General features: G+C 44.8%; 1 protein-coding gene and 1 long non-coding RNA gene across 4 annotated transcripts in view; both read right to left on the bottom strand.

Moving 5' to 3' along the window:
* Wdr41 (WD repeat domain 41) overlaps nt 1-21,621 on the bottom strand; it is a 52,665-nt gene extending 31,044 nt beyond the window's left edge. For 2 of the 3 annotated variants that reach the window (NM_001395597.2, NM_001395716.1), the window contains 2 exon segments: nt 17,395-17,510; nt 19,614-19,830. In NM_001395597.2, coding sequence (NP_001382526.1) covers nt 17,395-17,510; nt 19,614-19,664 — 167 coding nt within the window. In that variant the 5' untranslated portion in view covers nt 19,665-19,830. 3 annotated transcript variants of the gene reach the window in all.
* On the bottom strand, nt 9,972-14,806 carry LOC147995992 (uncharacterized). The gene is made up of 2 exons (XR_015673770.1): nt 14,672-14,806; nt 9,972-14,575 (listed from the first exon to the last, which is right to left on the bottom strand). It is a non-coding gene; the product is annotated as an uncharacterized LOC147995992 (long non-coding RNA).
* Nucleotides 21,622-22,457: the final 836 nt, after the last annotated feature.

Genomic DNA, 22,457 nt, shown 5'->3' with positions numbered 1-22,457 from the left:
ACTGAACAGCTGATATCCTAATAACGCAGATTAGGTTTGCTCCAAAGAAATATTTCTAAACAGGTCCACATCTTCCTTTGCTCTATTAACCTCTCCTTCCCATCAACTCTAGTGGACGGTGGGCTGGAAGAGACACTAAAGCATGTAAGAATCTAAGCCTACAGTTGACCTTCTAGACTTTTGTGTGGGTGCTGGGGATCTGAACTGTGGTTCTCAGGCTTGTGTGATGGGCACTTTACCAACTCAGACATCTTCTCAGCCCCAGAAACACATTTAAAAATACTTACTGGCCACTTGGGTTTCATGTTTGAGAACATCTATTTATTTCATTAGCCCATTCGGCAGTTTGGGGATTGATTGCAGGTCTTTATACATTCTAGGTATTAATGCCCTGTTGGAAGCACATCTGCAAAGACTTTTCTTCCCTTCTGGAGCCATCTGCTCACTTTGCTATGAGGAACCTTTTAGTTCTGTGCATTCCCACTGGTTGGTTTTCTGGGGGCTTTCCTGTGCTTCTGGAGTAATATTCACAGAGCACACCTGCATCTTGATGTGGATTCCATTTTTCCCTAACAACTTAATCATTTCAGATTATAAATTAAAGTCTGATATATGTTTTTAAACATTTCTTTGTGCAGAGTGAGAGGCAGGGATATGCCGTTACCTTTCCACCTTTCCACAGGTTGGCTCTCAGTCTTGTCAGGACAACTTGTTGACCAGGCTGTCTGTCCCTTATTCTCTGTATGCACTTTGACACTTTGGCCAAACGTCATGTAGGTTATACCTACATGTGTTTATTTGGGGTTCTCCATTCTGTTTCATTGGTTTACATGTCTGTTTTATGCTACTACAATGCTGTCTGTGACCACGGATGTCATATTTGAGGTCAATGTACTGTGAAATCTTATTAGTGATATCTTTAATTAGACCAACAAGGATTAAAACAAGATGACAAGATGTCTTGTAAACTCCATGCCAGGTATTAAGGGTCCAAAGACAAAGCACTTATAGAATTATAAAAAGAACCCGCTAAAATGTAAAAGGGCAGATACAGAGATGACCTTTGGTTTCTCACGGGTTAAAACTCTGTGAACATCCATCTAGGTCAACGGCAATGAAACCAAGCTGACAGGAAGGAACAGTCGAGGGATGGAATTCAGTTTTACTATCTTCTCGATGAAGGAATGTTTTAACTCTGTTTTTAAAGTCAACACAGCTCCTTTGTTCTTCTTGGCTCCTTGGTCTTTCTTCATACATACTAGGTAAGGTTTGCAGATTCTTGGCGGTGGTTCCATTGAAAATATGTGAGACAAAGAATTGTTTGTCTGGAGCCATGAAAAGGAAGCCACAGTAAACACCACTAGAACTCATGCCTCCTCACCCTCAGCCCTCTGCACTTAGGAACACGGTCTACATTATACAGAGTAAAACATTCTGTAGTTGAAGCTCTATCAAGAGAGACAGAGAGATGGCTCAGTGGTTAAGAGCACTGACCGCTCATCCTAAGGTCCTGAGTTCAAATCCCAGCAACCACATGGTGGCTCACAACCATCTGTAATGGGATCTGATGCCCTCTTCTGGTGTGTCTGAAGACAGCTATGTGTACTTATATACAATAAATAAATAAATCTTAAAAAGAAAGAAAAGAATTTTCAAGTTATTTTTCATCATAGAGAAAAATAATTATTTTTCATATATATTTTTCATCATATATCAAAATCAAGCAAGCACTATTTTTAAACAGGCACCCAACACGGTGCTGGACAACAGCCAGACTGTAAGCTGCAGGCTGATTGTTAATAATGAAGCATACCAGTCTGCAATGGACACTGGCAACCCGGAGTTGCATCTACGTTGTCTTTGTACTGTTATTCCCATAGAGTTGAATTCGGATATTTTAATAAGAAAAGCCAGCTGTGAACTACTGTCCCTGCTCATAGTTGACAACCATCAATAAGTGATGCTCACCGACAGCTCCACCACCTTTCAATCTGAGCTACTTCCCTCCAAGACCAGAAGTGGATTCCATACAGTCTCCAAGGTCTTCACTCAGTCAGCCGAGTCGGCAGAGAGCATCATTAGGAGAGGAGTCAAGAGCTAAGACCAAGACGGACATGAGTCTGTCCGATCGGAAGATCTCCTCTGATAGATTTTCCCTACACGAGACACAGATTCTCCCTTCTGCCTCCTGAGGCCTTCCTCGAGGCTCCACACTGATTAAACACCCAGTGATCGGCATCAGCCTCCTCCCGTCTTCTAGGCTCAGGGAATCCCACACTCCACTCTCCCATCAAACCCTCATCAGGTCTCCCAGACGATCGAAGATAGTCAGGCAGACTCTCGGACTCCTTACTTAACTAGCTAGAAGCACACAGCAGTTCATGTCAACCCCATAGACACTCTTAATGTTAATTTCAAAATGTGAGCAATTTACAAACTCTGGTGAGCAACGGAAAATGGTCCTCCTGAGCCCACATATACTAGCAGACCTAAGCGAGTTCAGTAGTTTAGAAATTAGCCCGTCAAGCCGCGTGGGAAACGTAGGACAGAAGAGGGGTGTGTGTAGAGCTGGAAGGTAGGAACTAAAGGCAGGATATGTTCAAATCACACTGTATGCACGTATAAAACTTTCAAAGAACGAAAACCTTTTTAAAACTTCATTTTTCTATATTTGATGATGTGTTCTCAAACCCAAATACTGAACAGTAACTGGGGCGTCAACAGTGATGCTGGAAGGAGATCCTTAGGAGCTTGGCTTGGGGCCTATTGATCTCTTTGTGTTTATACAGAGAGGGCGGTGAGGGCGGGGCTCAAAGCCTTAAGTTTTCTTTGGTATAAAACATCAATTTCTATTGATTCTTCAAACCCTTATAATTGCTTTTCTCCCGTTCAGAAAGCCTGCAGGTTTAAGATGCTTTTTATTTCTAGCCTTGATTTTTAACTGCTCATTACTGTTTTATCGTGTTTGAATCTCACAAAGAGAAATGAATTCACCACGAGAGACGACTGAATGGCTGGGAGGTTAGAAACGAGGTAAGAAGCACTTTGCCTCCAACTGGAATTTAATCAGAAGCAAACAAAGTTAATTCTAAACAATGCTCAGTACTAAGGCATGAAATCATAGTCGATTTTTATGGCGCAAAGGCCAATTACTCACTTTGTAGATTATTCTGCCTCTCAGCTCTCTTATATATATTCTATGGCTGATTTACTTCTTATTGGCCATTTCAGTATTTACTGTCACTGCTCTAAAGTGGAAACAAAACTTCAAAAAGAAAACCAATTCCTTTACTACACCCAGCATCTCTCATAAGATGGCTAACACAGGATAGGTCATCTGTGGGCTATAGTTATCTATTCACGTATAAAAGTCACTAAGTGGAAATTGAACCCAAAACTTTGTAACACTTAAGAAACTGATTTCTAAAAGGAAGTCATGGACCATTTACCAGGGAGTAACTAACACATCGAAAAGCTAGTCAATGAAAGAAAGAGGACTGCTACATAACATTTTATATGAACTACAGTGTATGTCATACAGCCCAGAGACGTAAGCCTCAGTATAAGTTATTGAGAGAACCGTGTCTCTACTAAACACCATAATACGTTTATTGAGATAATATGTTGGACTTAGGAAAAACACCAAGGCAAGTAATACATGGTTCTCACCTTGAGACCTCAAGACAACAAGCATTCAGAAACTTACTGTGTTTCACAAGTCATCATCAGGTAGAAACACTGTGATTTATATACCACTGGGGGGAAAATGCTGCCAATTATTCCTGAAGGGCATCAGTTGTGTGATGTGTCCAAATTTCAGATGCTAAAATGAAAAAAAAATACTATGCTCCTTGGCATCAGTAAATACTGATCAGTGCTGTGGTGGTTTGAACGAGAATGCCCACGGGCTCATGTATTTGAATGCGTGTTTCCCAGGTGACCAGAAAGCTAAAAACGGGTGGCCTTGTTGGAGGAGATGTGTCACTGCTGGTGGGCTTAGAAGTTTCAAAAGCCTGCACCAGTTAGCTCTCTGCCTCAAGCCTCCAGATCAAGGTGTAGGCTCCTACTGTTCCAGCTCCACGTCTGCCTGCCTGCTGCCATGCTCCCTGCCAGGATGATCATGAAACTGTAACCCCTTAATAAACTTTCTCCCATTAGTTGACTTGACCAGGGTGTCCTATCACACTACTAAAAATATAACTAAGACAAGTACCATGTCTATTCATCTTTTTATATAGTTTATTTTATGTGCATTGGTATTTTTTCTACCTTCATATCTGAATGAAGGTGTCAGATCCCCTGGAATTGGAGTTACAGATGGTTGTGAGCCACCATGTGGGTGTGGGGAACTGAACCCAGGTCCTCTGGAAGAGTAGACAGTGCTCCTAACCACTGAGCCATCTCTCCATATCTATTAATCTTTATCATACAATACTTCCTACTCCGACAGATCTCTGGTAGTGCTAGAGATATGCCTGTTACTTCTTTTTATTATTAATAGATCAAGGATGCAGAAATTCATTAATGTATATAGGTCTTGAAGAGCACATAGAATATACATTGTAACAACGAGATATATTGTCCTTTCAAGTTTTAAAGAAATATTCCCCAAGAAAGACTGTATTACAAAGTGTCTTAGTTAGGGTTTCATTGCTGTGGGGAGACACCATGACCAAGGCTACTCCTATAAAGGTAAACATTCCATTTGGGCTGGCTTACGGTGTCAGAGTTCAGTCCATTAGGGTCATGGTGGGAGGTATTACAGCATCCAGGCAAACATGCTACCGGAAAAGCTGAGCGTTCTCGATCTTCATCCAAAGGCAGCAGAAAGAGACTTCCACACTGGGTAGACCGTGAGAATCAGAGTCCTCAAAGCACACCACATACTTCCTCCAACCAGGCCACACCTACTCTAACAAGACCACACTTCCTAATAGTATCACAAGCATTCACACATACACACACACACACACACACACACACACACACACGAGTCTATGGGGGCCACACCTATTTAAACCACCACAACTGATACAAGTCAGTACAAATGAGAGCTAGAAAATGTACCAAAATATATAAAATGTTAAAAACAATTCTAAATTATATAAATTGGTAGAATTTTGGAGGTTTTTAACTAGTGGAAATGAGCATGCAATGTCCCATGTGATGTCCTTGACCTGCTCTGCCTTCTAGAGTTCGTATGCTCTATCTTTACTTTGCAGAGGCTGTGCTGTGCCTCCTTCCTTGCCTCCTTCAGCCCTAAGTCACTGTTCTAAAGGTCTCTGCTGCTCTGGAAGACGGATGTGGGGGAAGCATAAAGTACTCTATTTTTACTGTTCAACCAGTCAGGGTGGGGTGTATTTTGAAGGCCTTCTTTAACTCTCACATGGTTTTCATCCATGTATGATGTCATTCAATGTATGACTGCCCCCTCCACTTCTCCTCCCCTTGTCCCTCCCCTCCCCCTCCTCCTCTTCTCCCCCTCCACTTCCTCCTCCCTTTCCCCTCCCCCTGGCCCCAGCGGCTGCAGCATTCCCAGCTAACTCCTTAGTGCCTTACCCTACTGACTGATTCTGTTCCCTTAGCTACTCCCATGAGAGCCAGTGAGTCTAGAATATCAGTGCATTTGATAAGATTGTCAAACCCCTGAAACTGTGGCGATTCCCCTAAACATGTAGATCCCTGGCATTTCCCAGCCTTGACTTAGTCTAATTTCATTTCCAGGAACTCGTTAAACCCATCCTTTTCATGCTGATGGTCCTGTTGCTGCACTGATGGGTTTAAGCATTACTTGCTTTTCAGGCGCCTTTGTGATTGTCAGGATAAAGTTGATGATTTCTTTACATGTAGGAACTTATACTTGAAATTATACTTTAACTTCAAAATAAACACTTTTGAAGGTAAAAAAAAAAGATATCTTTCCAAACCTTATTTTTAGTGATGGTTCCTAAATGCTTTAACCTCCCTTCAAAATAAAGGTAAAACACTTTTGAAGGTTAAAAAAAAAAAAGGTATTTTTCCAAACCTTATTTTTAATGATGGTTCCTAAATGCTTTAACCTCCCTTGTGGCCCACCACCCACCAGGTGTAGAGGGAAAGAAAGGATACAAGAGAAGTGGACCTGTTTAGAAAGGTTCTTTGGAGCAACTCCTGTCTGTGTTGTCTAGAAATTGGCAGTTCAGTTCGCAGGTCAGCATCGGCAGCTCGATCCACTCACAAACACTTCACGGACACACCAGCAGTCCAGTTTGATAAAGTCAGGATGACAAACATGAACCTAGCAGAGACAGCCAGGCCTCACCTCGGCTTGAGTCAGCAGGAAGGACCAAGAGGAATGCCTGGAGACGTTCTTGGCTGAGCCTCTCTCAGGGAAGTGAGATCAAGGAAGATCAAGCATTGCACAGCTAGTTCCTACAAGCAAACCAAGCCCAGCCGCCATCACTGTCCATCGAGTCCTTTTTATCCTCCCTTCCTCGACAGCTCTTGCCTCTGCACGTGCATCTGTCTCAGATGACATCACTCTGCCAATCAGCCAAAGTCTCAAGTTTTTTGGCGTGTTTCTCCCTATGCAGTCTAGACAAACGGAACTCGACGACACAGTGTGAGGCAGACCAATACATGCATGTTGTTAGCAAAGAATCCCTCATCGTGTGTCCTTCGTGTGCTCGCTTTAGCAGAACACCCTCTCTCTCCTGTGTCTGCTTCAGTGAAACTCCCCTTCCCGAGTCCGTGTGGGTCCTCCACCTGTGCGCGCTTCAGGAAAACACCCCTTCACACGTTTGCTTCAGCAAACCCACCCAACACAGCTGACTTTCCCAAGAACCCACCTCAACATGCTTGTTCCATAAGCAAACAGGTAAGTGCTATAGACTCCGTGGACTGTGGTCGTCAATGCGGTTAATGTAACCTTATCTTTTTGTTTTAGCATTGCTAATGTGTTGCTATATGACCACAATAAAAACATGTTTCTAATCAAAACTAGATTCCAACCACAAAAATAGTCCCTTTTATTCCTCACACATTCTCATCTAGATCTCATATACAAAATATTTTGTGATTTGAAACCAGATTTGTTTGTTTGCTTGGCTTTACTTTTTTCAAATTATTTGCTTTATTTTTTTTTTTGAGATTATATCACTCCCAATATGTAGCTCCTTGCTGTCTTTCAAATTCATAGCCTCTTTTTTCATTGATTATTGATTTATGTGTGCATGTGTGTGTATATATGTACGTACATGTGCATATGTTAACATATATTCCTAAATGCATAAGTATGACTTGCTCAGTCTGTGTAATGTTCTGGTAGGAATTGCCTCCATTGTTGACTGTAGGTTGATGTCACTATGCAGCTGAAGGCAGGCACAGGATAGAATGACGCCTGTCACTGGATGAGAAGGAAGGACGGGCGGTAGAAAAGTTTTAGAGAGGAGGAGACCAGATCGAGAGGGAGTTCACGGGAACTGGCATGTGCATTTTTTAATTTTACCACGACAGTTGACCACTTGGTACTGAATAAACAACTGGTGTGCTCTTCCCTCGGAAAGACCATTTCTCTCCCTCTTGACATCCCTTATTTGCCTTCAAACCAAGTTTACAAAGGTACTGTTTGAGTCAGGCATGGCACACAGCTCTGTACTTCAGAGGTGGAAGCAAAGGGTTGACACTCAGGCATTCTGAACGACATACAGAGTTCAAGGCTAGCCTGAGCTACATAGCGAGACTGGCTCAAAACAAAACAAAACAAGGGCTAGGGGTGTGGCTCGGTGGCAGAATGCTTGCTTAGAATTTAGAAGGCCCAGGTTCAATACTCAAGACTATTAAAACTATTTTAAATAGTCTTTGAGATGACATGATTACATGACTAATAAAAACTGCACACGTGGAAAAACAAGTTTAACAGGTGAGACAGGGACAGTTTAATAAGGAGCCGCAGCAGACCTAGAATGGTCCACCCTCTCCTAGGCTAACTTTAAAAAGTAAATTTGTTGTAAGGGAGCAGGCCTACGTAGTCTGTGTATGCACACCTTATCCTGAAACCAGGAACCAGCAGGGAATATTCTGTCCTTAGGAGCTCATGGTGCAGCCCTACGAACCCCACCACAGGATCTAGACTGAGATCCACGGAGACGTCTCAGTGTCAAGGTGACCCTCTGACACCTTCACTTGACCATCTCAGGAAACACATTCTTATCCTTGCCAACTGTATGCTAAAGTGCAGCAGAGCTCTACAAAGATTGAACAAAATAAAGTGGTTTCACAAACAGGTCCTGTGTCCACTGCCTAAATGTCCGTTTGACATTCAGTCGCTCATGGGACACAATTTCAAGTAAGACAAGTCCAACAATTCACAGGGCGTAGTCAGAAGGGGATCCCGTAAGCCTAAGGGTGAAGCTTTCCTTCAGCATCTGTGTAACTGAGAGGGGTGGGAAGGCCAAGATAACACACTTGTGGCAATATAGAAACCAGTTGTTGGCTGGTACCCAGCCTACAAGTTCTTTCTAACGTATGGTAAATAAATAAAGGGAAGTCGAATGCATGCTTCTGCAATGCCTAGGAAACAGACAAAGTTAAAAATCGCATAATCATCATTCAAAGTGCTCTTTGTATGCTAGAACTACTTGAGGGGCTCACACAGACAGGCACCTGGAGGAGACTTAGACAGGAATGTCCACATTCATTCAAGGACGAGAAGGATCGACGGATGCCACCAATATTTCATTAGCTTTACCTGAACATAGACTTATTTTTCCTTGATTATGGAAAAGTAGTCTACTTGTCTCACATGCGCAAGGTTCTGAGTGTGATCCCAGCATGCGCGCGCACACACACATACACACATGCACGAGAAAGAGACAGAGATAGAGAGAGACAGAGACAGAGACAGAGAGACAGAGAAGTCTAATGGTGAAATTCTGGAGGTCTGTTCTTGCTCAAAAAGAAAATGAAGCCAGAGGTAGTGGTGACTCACACCCAAAATGCCAGCAGGCTGGGAGGCTGAGGCAAGATGACTGCCCTGAGCTACACACCAGCCTAGACGGTATGGAAAGACATTGTCTCAAAAAAAAAAAAAAAAAGAGGAGGGGGAGTGGGAGGCAACAACAGTGACAAAGGTGGGAGAGTTTCATTTTGTTGGCTTCTACCAGGGAGGCCTTCACTGCCCTGAGCTCACGTTCCTATGTGGGGAATCTCCACTTAGACGGACAGCCCTGGCTCACTCCGGTCCATTACACAGAGGCAGCATTGAGCATGCTCAGTCCCGCCCCCTGTGAGATTCCTCTGTGGATTTGTCGGTGAATGGAGACCATTCTGGCCTGTTCTTTTTGAAGCCAGCCTCCCTGTGGTGGGAGGCCCCACAGTCGGCATCTCAGGGGTCCAGAGCCCTCCTAATTCAGGGTGAAGTCTGAGCCCAGCGGCTGTGCTTGCCCATCAGCTGCATCCCTCAAACCGGCTTTTCCTCCATTATAACTCCGCTTAGCTACCTTAGTAAGCTAGAACGCATGCCCGTCCATGCGATTCCTGCACCTGGTCCCAACCATGTCCGCTCTCAATGGCAAATACGCACTAATAACATGTTTTAATGTGGGGTACTTTACAGGTCCTACACAGGACTGTCTTAAAGGTCAACAGTTCAGAGAATGCCTCCCATGTGTACAACCTTAGTTGGGATCCCCAGCACCCGATAAATAGTCAAGCCTGGTAACACAGAGCTCTAACTCCAGAGCCCGAGGGCTGGGCAGACAGGAGGATCACGAAGCTTGGTGACCAGTCAGGCCAAAATGATGAGTCTCACCTTCAAGGAAAAGCCCTGCCTCAAAAACTAAGGTGGAAAGTGGTGAAGGTGACCCAGATTTACCTCTGTCCTCTACATACCCACACATGCACACACACAAACCAACCCCACATATGCACATACATAAACATGTATGTACAATGCACATCTGTACAAAAACATTGATGATTCTGGACAAAAATACCTTTTATATTGGTGTCTTTATTTCTTCTGTTTCAAATATAGCTCTGATACTTTCCGTTATGGCAAATTTAAATGTATACAAAGGTGAGGAAGGCGTGTAAGAAGAACCCCACGTTGTCTCTCCTGTGTAGTAAATGTCAGTCCCAGCACTTTCGTCTGTACCAACGCTGCAAGGCGGTTGCAGCCTGTTCTGAAACAAATCAGAGCCGGGGTGTTCCATCAGAACCCTGCAGGACACTGGGCTGCTGCTGCTTCAGCGGTGGACGCTCAATGAGGGGCGATGTGGGGCACCTGGGGCGATGTGGGGCGATGTGGGGCACCTGGGGTGATGTGGGGCGATGTGGAGTACCTGGGGCGATGTGGGGCGATGTGGGGCACCTGGGGTGATGTGGGGCGATGTGGGGCACCTGGGGTGATGTGGGGCGATGTGGAGTACCTGGGGCGATGTGGGGCGATGTGGGGCACCTGGGGTGATGTGGGGCGATGTGGGGCACCTGGGGTGATGTGGGGCGATGTGGGTTGGTGCAACATAACATGGGGAATGTGAAAGAATATTGTCTACTGTCAGTTTTGTGCAGCGACCTGGTTCTCACCACCAAGGCCAAGGCTGCCCCTCCCGGAAGAGCAGCTGGGCGATGTGAGGGCGAAGGTTCTGGGAAGCCGGCTTCTGTTTAAGAAAACTGAGGAAGGTCCTGCCTTCTGTGGTTTTTCCTTAGCTTGAATTTTTTAAGACATATGTTAAAAGCTCGACATACGAGATAACCTGTCTTATCCCAAATGCTTTGAGAGGCTGATCTGCAGTCACTCTCTTGCTCTTGAGGATTCTAATGGCAGCCCCTTAACTAACTTTCTGCATAGTCATTCTTCTGAGCACCGAGTAGGGCAGAATTGGCAAAATCAACTGCTAGCTCGGCGTGCACCTTTTAATTCACATTATACATGGTTCTTATCCCTCAGGTGTACTTTACAGATAGTGAAAACAGATTATTGCTACTTTGCTCTCAACATGGCATTGAGATGTAGAATCCTTTCCCTACTCCTGCTGGCATACTAGCAATTAGAGTCAGAGATCCCTCGATTAATTGTAGTTTCACTGGCTACTTAAACGTCGGTTGTCTCATCTCTTCCTTTGGCCTTGAAGCCAACCTGACCATTCACTACATAAATGAACCAGGACACCAGACACGACCGTTTGTCCAACTGAATATTCTGGGTTTCAAAAACGTTGAAAAGCCAGACGTCACTATGTGACGTATGTGACGTCTCCCGGAAGCAGGAAACAAACTTAGTTTTAATCTTTCCACCCCGCCAAGGAACCAAAGAGGAACAGCGCCCCTGCATACACACCGTAAAGCTTCCGTATCCGACGCCCCACAGGAGATACTACAGCACAGCTAAAGCACTTCCTTCCTTACTGTCTCCATGGGCACGGCCCCTCACTGTCTCCTAGTGTTTCAAATGTATTGTTAGAAGCCGGACTCTGGTGAGGACTACGGATTACGACTGCTGTGCAGGCTTCTAACGTTTCTTTTGTTCATTGCACTTGTTCTCCATGCGTTTCCCCTGCAATTTGTACTGAAAAGTCTTCCATCATCTAGTGTTGTATGGAATCTGCGTTTTGCTAGCCATGTTTAACATGAACCTCTATCTCATAGTTTCAGTGGACTGACGGACATATCTAAATCTGAAGACCTCACTAGACTCCAATTGGACGTTTCACTAAGGTTCCCCTCACAGACAATCTGTATACTCCACCATGAAATATGACTGAAAACTATGTATGTTTTCAAAAACAAGGAAGTCCTTTTGTGAGCGATGTAACAACCATTAATAATCAAAAGAAATAAATTATTTCTTTTGAGGAGGCTCGTAGTGCATAACTCCCAAGTATACGTAACATAATTATTCGTAGCAGAAGGTAAGTTGGAAAAAGAACAAGAAAGATACAGGCATCTACTCACACCCATCCCTCTGGAAACAGCATAGACCATTCCTGAGGAGGGTTAAACCTTATGCCTGGGGAGGAGCTGGCATTGAAAATCCCTGTGCGCACAGACTTTACTCACTACCTCTACCCAGCCATTGGTTCCCCCACAGTCTCTTCTCAGGAATTAGCACTAGAAACTCCAAGTCCATTGCTTTGCCTTGCAGTGCTACACACCGACGCTCTCTCCTTACGATGCTCAATGAGCCCAAGTTCTCAGCACCGTTGATCCCCTCCATTAAGAACTTGCCACATCAGTGGTGCTGGAGAAATGGCTGAGCAGTTAAGCTCACTCACTGCTCTTGCAGAGGACCGAGGTTCAATTCCCAGCACCTGCCCACAGAGTGGCTCACAATCGGCATACTTGAATTCCAGGGGATCTGATGCCCTCTTCTGGCCTCTGTGGTGTCCAGCATGCAGATAGTGCAAAGACATGCATGCCAGCCAAATACATAAAACAAAAATAAATCAAGGTTGTCTCACACCCCACCACCACCACCACACACGGTGCTCGAGTATCATGAGTTCCAAGAGAGTCGGTGCCCTACGTTTACTCATCACCGGGAGCTCTGGTGCGTGGACACAACGCACACAGCACATGTCTGCTTCTCTTGCTGATCTTCTATCAGTTTAACCTGTGGTTTCCTCCCATCCCCTACACATCAGAGGTTATGAAATCATGATGTTCCAATTCTATTCTTTCTAGCTTGAATTCTCTTAACACAAAGAGTGCCCCCCCAAAAAAATTCTTAGACACTGAGCCCTTAGATAGTATAAATAAGAAAAGTAATATAGGTCTTGGTTTTGACCCTTTATAAAATTTCAAAACCACGTTAGTTCCGTAGCATTATGCAAAGGTAGGTGGTGAATTCCGTTGTTAAGATCACTAGGAGCCTGTGGATTTAGACTCTAGTTTAAAGACATGAGGGCAATAATTTTCAAATAAGCAAGGGGTATTTTTTAGCCGAGGAAGAGTGATTTTACCTACAGATTTATACAACTTTATTATTAAAGGTAGAATTTAAAGCTGAAATGTGGCTATATATTCACTTCTGTATTTATCCCCAAGTTTAATGATGCCACTGCACCAAGCAGATGCAGCTGTCCCGCTCCTGTCCCTTCTCAAAACGTACACTTAGCTAACTGAACAAGTAGCCACACTTCTCAAATACAGTCAGAAGACAGACTGCAGCAAGGAAAAGACTGCAAGGGGGTGGGGAGATGCTGCCAGCGACATCACCAAGCTTGGAGTCACTCTGCTCAAAGTACGTCCCAGAACAACAAAAGCAAATTTACAAGTCATTTGAGAATCTTGGGCCAGAACAAGGTTGGTTTTGATTTATGGGCATGAAATGGGTTTTAGCAAGATCTATTACAATAAGTCAGAATGCCAGACTGGAAGACACGTGCTTTAAAAACCTTGCTACAAAGTCTGTTGATAATGGTTTGGCTACTGGAACGTGTGTTAAAAGGGGTTCTGCTCACAGCTTTTTCCAGGGATACTGTCTTAAAAACTGCCAAAGGCCGCACGCGTGTGTTTACACCATTTATAAATGAAGCTGTCTAACATACAATATTGGAAGTAGATCGGGTCCAAAAAAATAACCTCCCAGGCTTCCAGAGGGGACTAGCTGCCTAGCTGTGAGGAATGTGCTGTCAATGGTCTCCAGCAGTGGACTTCAGACCCACTTCAAACTCATGCCGGACTAGATCCGAGTCTCTAGGTTCCAAGCAAGATGTTAGGATTAGGGGCCTGCTCTGAGTTGATTACTCCCACTCAGCCAAAGAGCATCAAGGGACGGCGCAAGTCCCAACGGCTTCCAGCTAGAGACTGTATCCGACAGGCAGTCCTTCCCAGAACTGCCCATGGGGCTGGCAGGAACCAGGTCTCACCAGCATCCAGCTCACCCGTCCTGCCCTGCTTTGTCCTTTGTCCTCACTGATGATTTGCACACTTAACACTAGCATAGTGTTTCTATGGGAACCCCAGAACTAAGACAGTCTGCCCCTTTAGTGCTACAGTGCTATCCATGCTTTTCAGTACAGTTTTAAAATTATTTTCCAGAGACAGTGTTATCCTAGAGCCTAGAGTTCGGTACACAGTCCAGGCTGGCTTCAAACTTGTGATCCCCCTGCCTTGACCTCTCTGCTAGAATTGCAGACGCATACCGCTTTCCTCGGCTCCCTGAAGCCATGTTGATGGTTGATCCCTATACTCTGAACGTAGGGATATTCTTATAACAATACCTTCTTAAAGGCAGAGCATGTGTTTTGTTCCAGGGGACTGTCAAGCAATTGTGTCTTAAAAAGTCAGCTTCCGCAGGCCCGGGAAGCGCCTTTCTCTGAAGCGCAGTGCTTCATGGGTCATCTGATTCTCTTCCAGTCATGTTCACCATCCTATATGACCTTGTCTGTTTCCTGGAGGAGCAAGGGCTGGTCAATGAGCAACAGAACGAGCTCGCCTTAGACTGTGCTGCGGACTCGGTTTCGTTTAATGCGTCGAGGCTGGAGCCGCGAATGCAACAGTAGCACAGCCCATGTTCTGGAAGACTCTCGCTGAGGCTTAGCCTTCTTCAGTGATCTCCCAATCAATAGGACCCTCACTCCGTGTTCAAAGACTACCAAGGAGGAGAAGAGAAGGCAGCCGTCTGTTGGGTTATATACAGGATTTATTTGGTATCTTCAAAAACCAATCGAGAAAATTTTCCACTCACTGGTTTTAGCTGAGCCGCCAAGAAAACAAGAAAATCCTTCTGCAAAATTTTCAATCAGATGATATTATCTAAAGATGTGAAGCGTGAAACCTGGATTACAATAGCTGACCAACCAGAATGCAATGCCGACAAAAACTACAAATAAATAAATAAATAAATAAATAAATAAATAAATAAATAAATAGTATAACATGCAAAATGTACTTTAAAACTGGGTGTGTGTTGTCTGGGATTTAGCAATGCACTAATAATGTGCTAATACAACAAAGACAGTCCTGAACTGAACTATAAAAATGAAAACATCCCATTGATATGGGCAAACATTATTTATTAGTTTTGAAAAAGCATTTTGAGGGCTGGGCATACAGCTCAGCTGGTCCAATGCTCGTCTGGAATACTCAAAACCCCAGGTTCAATCTCCAGTTCTGGGTGGGGAGGACGTCAAACCCTAACAGCAAATCCTTGAGAATTCATTGTCTTCCTAATATGATAACTAACAGGTTTTCCATAAATTTGTTAAATCTTGATTTTGGTGAATGACTTTGCTACAGAATTAAATTTGTTTAAAGAACATAGAAATTCAAAGCTCTGCGGGTCTGCGTCTGAGCTTCCCTTTTAACCACAGGTATGTTTGATATAATTGACTTGATTAGAAGGAATTCAAAATGGTCTGTGAGGCTCTCACTGTTGTATGACTGGGAGTCTGTGAGGCTCTCACTGTTCTATGACTGGGGGTCTGTGAAGCTCTCACCGCTGTATGGCTGGGGGTCTGTGAGGCTCTCACTGCTGTATGGCTGGGGGTCTGTGAGGCTCTCACTGCTGTATGGCTGGGGGTCTGTGAGGCTCTCACTGTTCTATGACTGGGGGTCTGTGAGGCTCTCACTGCTGTATGGCTGGAGGGAAAAAGTAGGCTTCTCCTCCACTGAAGGCACTGAAATTCCCTGTGGTACACAGCAAGCGCAGCCATAAACTACCCCTAATCCTACAAGTCACCGTGCATAGCAGGACCTAGTTGTGCACACAAGGAAAGGTGCCCAGTGGGCCTCTGTCACCTCTTACTTCATTTGATCAATGGGACAGCAGCAAGTGTGACACAATTAGAGACATCCAAGTGTCACGCTCTGGGATTTGTCTTCCGGGTATCACAACTGCATGTGGATATGTGAAAGCACCACATTGGGGGAGAAGGCCAGGCCGCCACCCTGACCCCCATCTCACCTCACCCAGGCTGCCACTCTGCTCCCCAATATCACCTCACCCAGGCCTCTATACAGGTACAAATTCTGTAGGAATGCTATTTCCCACAGAAACTGACATTTAAAAAGAAAGATCAACATTAAACTTCTAAGGATTTAGTGAGAACGAATGTTAACCAAAGCCTGAAGCTCATGTGTGAGGGGTGTGCTTACACGCGGTGACTTGGTTGACTTCCAGCACTGTGAGAAAACATAGCAGTCTGGCTAGTAACACACGTAAGAGGCAATGTGGAGAGGCGGTGTGGACATTTCTTGTTGGTCCTGACCCTTAGTTCCCAGAAGGGAACCTCTGAACCCCTGACATTTCCTTAGTGATAGAAGTGTCTTCAATATCCATGTGAATGGATGGCTCCGTGTAGGCTCTTAAATGATGCAAAAGAGGGCGGGCTACACTGAAGACAAGCCTCGAGGAGACTTTGTCTCCATTGATAGCACAGGACATCAGATCGACCTTCCAACCTCCAAGGGAAGGACTGGAAGCCTTGTGATGGCACAAACATGCCTACACAATGATACCCCACTTCAAGACTGTAAGCACAAACTCCCAGCAGCCTCCCAGACTGGCAATGCACACAATGTACTAAAAAGGCAGCAGGTCCCGAGCGTGTGGAGATGCTGCATTTGGGACTCTCCACCTCCCCCATCCAAACCTACCCAGCAGATCTGGATGTCCAGTTTATCATAAAAGCATAACCTTTAGTCGAAGGCTTTGCTGAGTCCTTTCGGTCAATTTTCAAACCCAGGGAAGCAGTTGGAACTTGTCGCTAGCTGGTCACAAGTGCAGACAATTTGGCGACCCAGATGTCTGAAGAGAGGGGGGTGCTGTGAAGGACTCTGTTTATCTTGGAAATATGTCCTAGCTTCATGTGGGTCAGAAATAAACTATATATATATTTTTTTCTTTTAAAAAAAAAGCCAAGAAAGCCCCAGTCAGCAGACATCAGGAGCAGGAGATTTAAGTCATCACTGAGCTGAAGTCACTCATGAGCTCGGAAGGAAAACAAGCAGCAAAGGCAACAGGAAACTGCATATTCTAGCAGGTACTTAATATTAAACACCACACATATTTGATTCTCGGATTTGACAACTACGACTCAATCAAATTCTTAAAGTCATTTGCTTCTTCTAAACCAGTGAGAATATTTCCAAAACCTCATGACAATTTTTTCCAATACATCGAGGAAAAAAAAAAAAGCAAACAAATGTGATCATCAAGTCACCAGACATGACAAGGTGACACTGGATTTTAAAGGATTTAAACATATTACCATCAGTCCATTCCAACTTCTAGCAAATGCTACAACTTTCAATTGGTTGTGTTTCAGAATTTTGAATTTTTTTTTTACAAAAGATAAATTGTTTTTTACAAAAGATAAATTGTTTTTTACAAAAGATAAATTGTTTTAGACACAAAATGCTCTAAAACATCTTTGTAAATAGTGACTGCTCGGCGGCGTAGTGCCTTACCTGTAGCCGTCTAGCTGCACCAGGAAGCGGACAATGTCGCGATGAGCCTTCAGTACCAGCAGTTCAGTGTAGGGGTTCTGACCTTGGTCCTCTCCTATTGTCTGCAGAGCAGCTTTCTTGAAATAAAAACAAACAAACAAACAAAACCATAAAATGATTTTAACTGCACAGTATCCATGCAAGAACAGGATGTTAGAAGCCACATATTGTCCCTACAATATCAGGTGGATAATTTACCAGTTCTACATGGAATTGTTTCTCTCGCCAAAACCTTTAGTGTTTTCAAACTACAATAAACGTGTAAACAGTAAACTTTATTTTGTTGAGTCTCAATAAACCTGACTTTAAATCTACTGGGCCAATCAAACTCAATTATTTTAGTAGTGTTTCTCAATCACAATTTGTTAGACACCAAGGAGCTGGCCAGCAGGTAAAGGCACTTGTCACTTGCTGACCTGAGTTCCATCCCTGGGCCCTCATGATGGAAAGAAAGGAACTGATCCCCCCTACAAGTAGTCATGTATATTCTCTCACACACATGCTTGCACGTGCATACATACATACATATATACATACACATTCACACATACACTCAGAGTGCACACACACATACATACTCATACTAACATGCAAACATATGGGCACTTTCACCTGCACACACATACTCTCTCACACACATGCATGCATACTTACACACATTTAAACATGATACTTTCGGACATACACAAACACACAGATGCATACACTCAAACATGCAAACACATGTGCACTCCCGCACATAAATACACACACATGCTGTGTTAGAAACACAGCTGCAGACTAAATGAATCATGGGCGGCAGCAGCCCAGCGCAAGTACTCAGACAGATGTCTGATTTAACGATTAAATACAGTAATGAAACCAGACTCTGTCCAACCCTGGGCAACAAGACCGAGGGGACACTTCCAACATGCAGAATATTATCTGGAAGGCAGCTCAGCAGACACTGCACTAACGTAACTCTGCAGGGTAAGTCTTAATTGACCCATTTCTAGGGTCAAATACTCCAGCACAATTTCCCCATAAGTAGCTCTGTTCTTAACCAAGGTTTCTTAAGTCTGACGCAAGCAACAGTTTGGAGTATGTTAAGCCTTTGTTCCTGAGGCCTCTCCTGGGTGTTACAATACTTAGCAACGTCCTTCTTCTCCACACACTGCCCCCCCCAGGGCCTACCCATGGCCAACAGTAGACACTGTAATGTCCTGTGGGGACAAGATTACCTCAGGATTGAGAATCACTTAGACTGGAAGGCTGACTGTAATTCATAAATTCTCTTACATTAGAGAAACTCACCAGTTCTTATATTGTTCATATTCAAGGCAATTACACAATTGAAGTACTTTTTCATGAAAAAAATAGTAAGACATCATGCATTAATGCCTTCTGGGAAAGCCCATCCAATGGTGATGGGTTTGCACTTAACTGGTCTCCCTTCTAGCTGTCGCTCAATTATGGGAACTGCTTCTCACAAGTGAGAATTTCCAGATATGACAGAACTGGTTAATAAAAATACTGTACTGGGGCTGGGGATTTAGCTCAGCGGTAGAGCGCTTACCTAGGAAGCGCAAGGCCCTGGGTTCGGTCCCCAGCTCCGAAAAAAAGAACCAAAAAAAAATAAAATAAAATAAAAATACTGTACTAACTAAATAAGCAGAGAGACATATATATGTTATGTGTCCATTCAATAATCCATAATTCTTCCATAACCAGAAGGACTTCAAAATTATATAAAATGATTTTAAAAAACTCACTGTGTCAATGTCAAAGCTATGAGGAAGTTAAAACTGTAAAGTTTGCAATAATCCTAACTGTAAAATGCTTCCTATAAGGAAGAAAATGCAACACAAATTGTTTTGTGTGGCGCATGAAATAAATTTCAGATTTTTAAGGTGACAAAATTATTTTTTTCAATGTGACAATGAGACCATACACGTACTAAATAGAAATCATTTCCTCGCTTAGCTTCTCGCAAAGCAACTAGTTAAATTCACATTCCTTAAGCAAATGCCAGCTCGGGCTGAGAAGACATAACGGTTCAAATAAGTCAAGAGTGGTTAAGTCCCACTTTCTGAACAGAGGCGAGGTGGCCCTGAGCAGCCACTTCCGGCGCCGCCATAGGCCCCGCCCCCAATCCACCCCTAGGCCCGCCCAGGCCCCGCCCCCGGGCCCGCGCGGATTACCTCGGCCAGGCCCTGCGGCTCGCGGCCTCCTCCGATCAGCCAGCGCAGCATCGGGCCGGGGCGTCCGCAGCCCACGGAGCGAGGGCCGCCGCGGCGCAGACGCTGAGGCTGCGGCCGAGTGAATCTGGGGCGAGGCAGCGAGAAAACAGAAGTCTAGTTCGGGAGCCCTCACAGAAGGCCGCGGCGGCAGCGGAGGCGGAGGTTCCGCGTCCCCAGCGAGCACGCGCGTGGGTGCCTCGCGGTTGGCGCAAGAGCTCAGGTCGCTCGGGCGCCCCCTGGTGGGCGTGCGCTGAGGCCATCTCACCCCAGGACCAGCGCTTGTCTGAGTCCTGTGCAGCCGCGGTGCCCCTTGAAGGCACTAGCAAGTCTCCTGGTTTCCCAAGAGCCAGATCGAGAAGGTGTGCCTGCAGTAGACATCTGCTCCTGGACGAATCTAGTGGCGCTCTTGTACACCAAATAAGCAGCCAACACTGTGTGCGACATAGCACAAGTACTGTGCCAGTGCTGCCTGCATATAGGCTCATGGTAACCCTAACGCCTCCCTTTTTATGGACCAAGAAACTGCGTTTAAAGATTAAGTAATGTGCCTAAAGATAAAAGCCAGTAGGTGACCATGATGGAATTAGGACCTACTCGGTAAACTTCAAAACCGGTTCTTATCTATAGCCTAGACTGCCTTCCAAAACAGAAAGTAAAGCCAAGGAATCCACTTCCCTCCCACCTGCTTCCTTTCTATTTTGCGGTTGGAACTCAGAACTCTGTGTTTGCTGCTGGACCACTAAGCGACATTTCTAGCCCCAAACATCCTATGTCAGCCTCTGAATTTTCTTAATAGAGGACTGGTTATAAATCCTGGCCTCGTATCAAAAAATTATCTGGTCATTTTTGAAAACTAGACTAGGAAAATCTATCTCTGTTGGGAGCATAGAAATCAAGGTTTGAGGAATGTTATTGGGTGATCCTCTGGAGTAGCAAGGCTTGAGAATTACTGCTCTAATATTTGTTACAAATTATCTGTAAACGTTCTCACGTGTACTTGGATATGTATTTATTAGGTTCAAAAGAGGCTCCTTGCAGTAAATTCCTGTAGGGGAATGACCCATCCAGTGAATAAATATATAGGATATGGACTCCTAAATAAGAGGCAATAACCGGTCACAAAAACTACTGCCTTCTAGGGACAAAGTAGAAAGGCTCAGGCAAAAATAGACTGGACTACGTGTTCCACTCAGAGATATTAGAGGTGAGCAACTGTCGGAGTTGTCAGGATTCTGGGAGCTAATGTGATCATTCCTATTCATTCTGAGTACACTGTGTAAGAGAACATTCCCAAACTCTGTGGCTTTTTGCATCTCTGTGACCCAGAGAGACAACTTAAGGGCAGGGAAAGGCTGTTTAGTTCAGGGTTTCAAAGGTGTCAGTCCATCCTGGTGGGGAGGGAAAGCACACTAGAGCATGGCAGCTTCACCAGAGCAGGCCAGGAAGCCACACTCAGCTGCCTCTTCTGTTCCCCATTTATCCCCGGGCCACAGATGGTGATATCCAAGGGCGAAGGCAGAGTTCTCTCTACAGTTGATTCTCTCTAGAAACAGTCTCAAAGATGTGCTTACAAGTGTACCTGTCTCTCTTATGTCATTGCAAATCCAGTCAAGAGGACATTTAAGATGGACGTCAAGTGGAGGTTGTGTACCCAAGAACCCAGTGCAGTGAACGGGACCGAAAAGAGCCTAGCCCCTGAGGAAGGGAAACCTCACGTTCAGTGAAAGGAGGGCCCAAACTCAGAGTTTCAGTTCCAGAAGGAGTGAGTACCTTCAAACGAGGCAGCATGGTTTTCTAGACAGCTGAAGAATTATCCTGATGTTGCAATTTCTCCAAAGGCTGGTCCACTCCCACACTAAGCAAATCTCCGGACATCCTGCCTGCCCTGGAGAGCACTGAGGAGGATGAATGCTTCCTCCTTGGTGAGGAAGGAACTCTATAAAAGATTTGCTACCGTGTCGTGTGGGAAGCCAGAGGAGTAGGACTCACCAGGAGGTCACCCCTCTACCTAGGGAACAATTATGACAGCAGAGACATTCGGAAGGTGCTATTAGGAGTTCCAGAGTCTGTTTAAAGCTCTTGTCTTCCAGGAGAAAAGTGGCCCCCGCAGAGGCCAGCCACTGAGGCTTCCATCGGAAGTGACAGCAGTATCTTTCTCCACTTCCTACTCTTTCCACTGAAGGGGCAGATATTTGGGGACTGGGATGTATCAAAGGCAACCATACACGTGAGGGAACTGAGGGAACCACATAGCCCCAAGGAAAGCACAGACTCAGAGAAGACCCAAGAAAGCCTTGAGCTTTTTCCTCAGGTTAATCCCTGGAGCAGAGACAAACTTCAGCAGTGAGTTCAAAACAAGGTAGCATAATAATATTCGGATGTCCAGTTTCAGCCAAAACTGAGACTCGGAATCATACAGAGAAACAGGAAGGTACGGACTACCTAAAAAATCTGGATGAGGAGACAGCTCTGCCAGGAAAGTGTTTGCTTGGCAAGCCTGAGGTCTTGGGGCTTCGGTGTGATCCCAGAACCCATGTTATTAAAAAACGAAACTCAAGTACAGTGGCATGCACTGGGCTCCCAGTTCCTGGGGAGCCAAACAGGCAAGTGTTTGGGACTCCCTGACTCTGCCTGGTCAGGTTCCAAGCATGTAAGAGATGCTGGCAAAAACAAGCAAGCAAACGAGACGACCACCACCACCACCACCACCACCACCACCACCACCACCACCACCACAACAACAACAACAACAACAAAAAGTCAAGCTAGACGGAGCCTGAAGAACAGCATGTGCACACATGTACA

The sequence above is a fragment of the Rattus norvegicus genome, chromosome 2 (genome assembly GCF_021556685.1).
Source record: "Rattus norvegicus strain SHRSP/BbbUtx chromosome 2, alternate assembly SHRSP_T2T, whole genome shotgun sequence".
Lineage (NCBI taxonomy): Eukaryota > Metazoa > Chordata > Mammalia > Rodentia > Muridae > Rattus > Rattus norvegicus.
The sequence above is the reverse complement of the archived record's forward strand: the minus strand, read 5'-3'. Positions and strand labels throughout refer to the sequence as shown.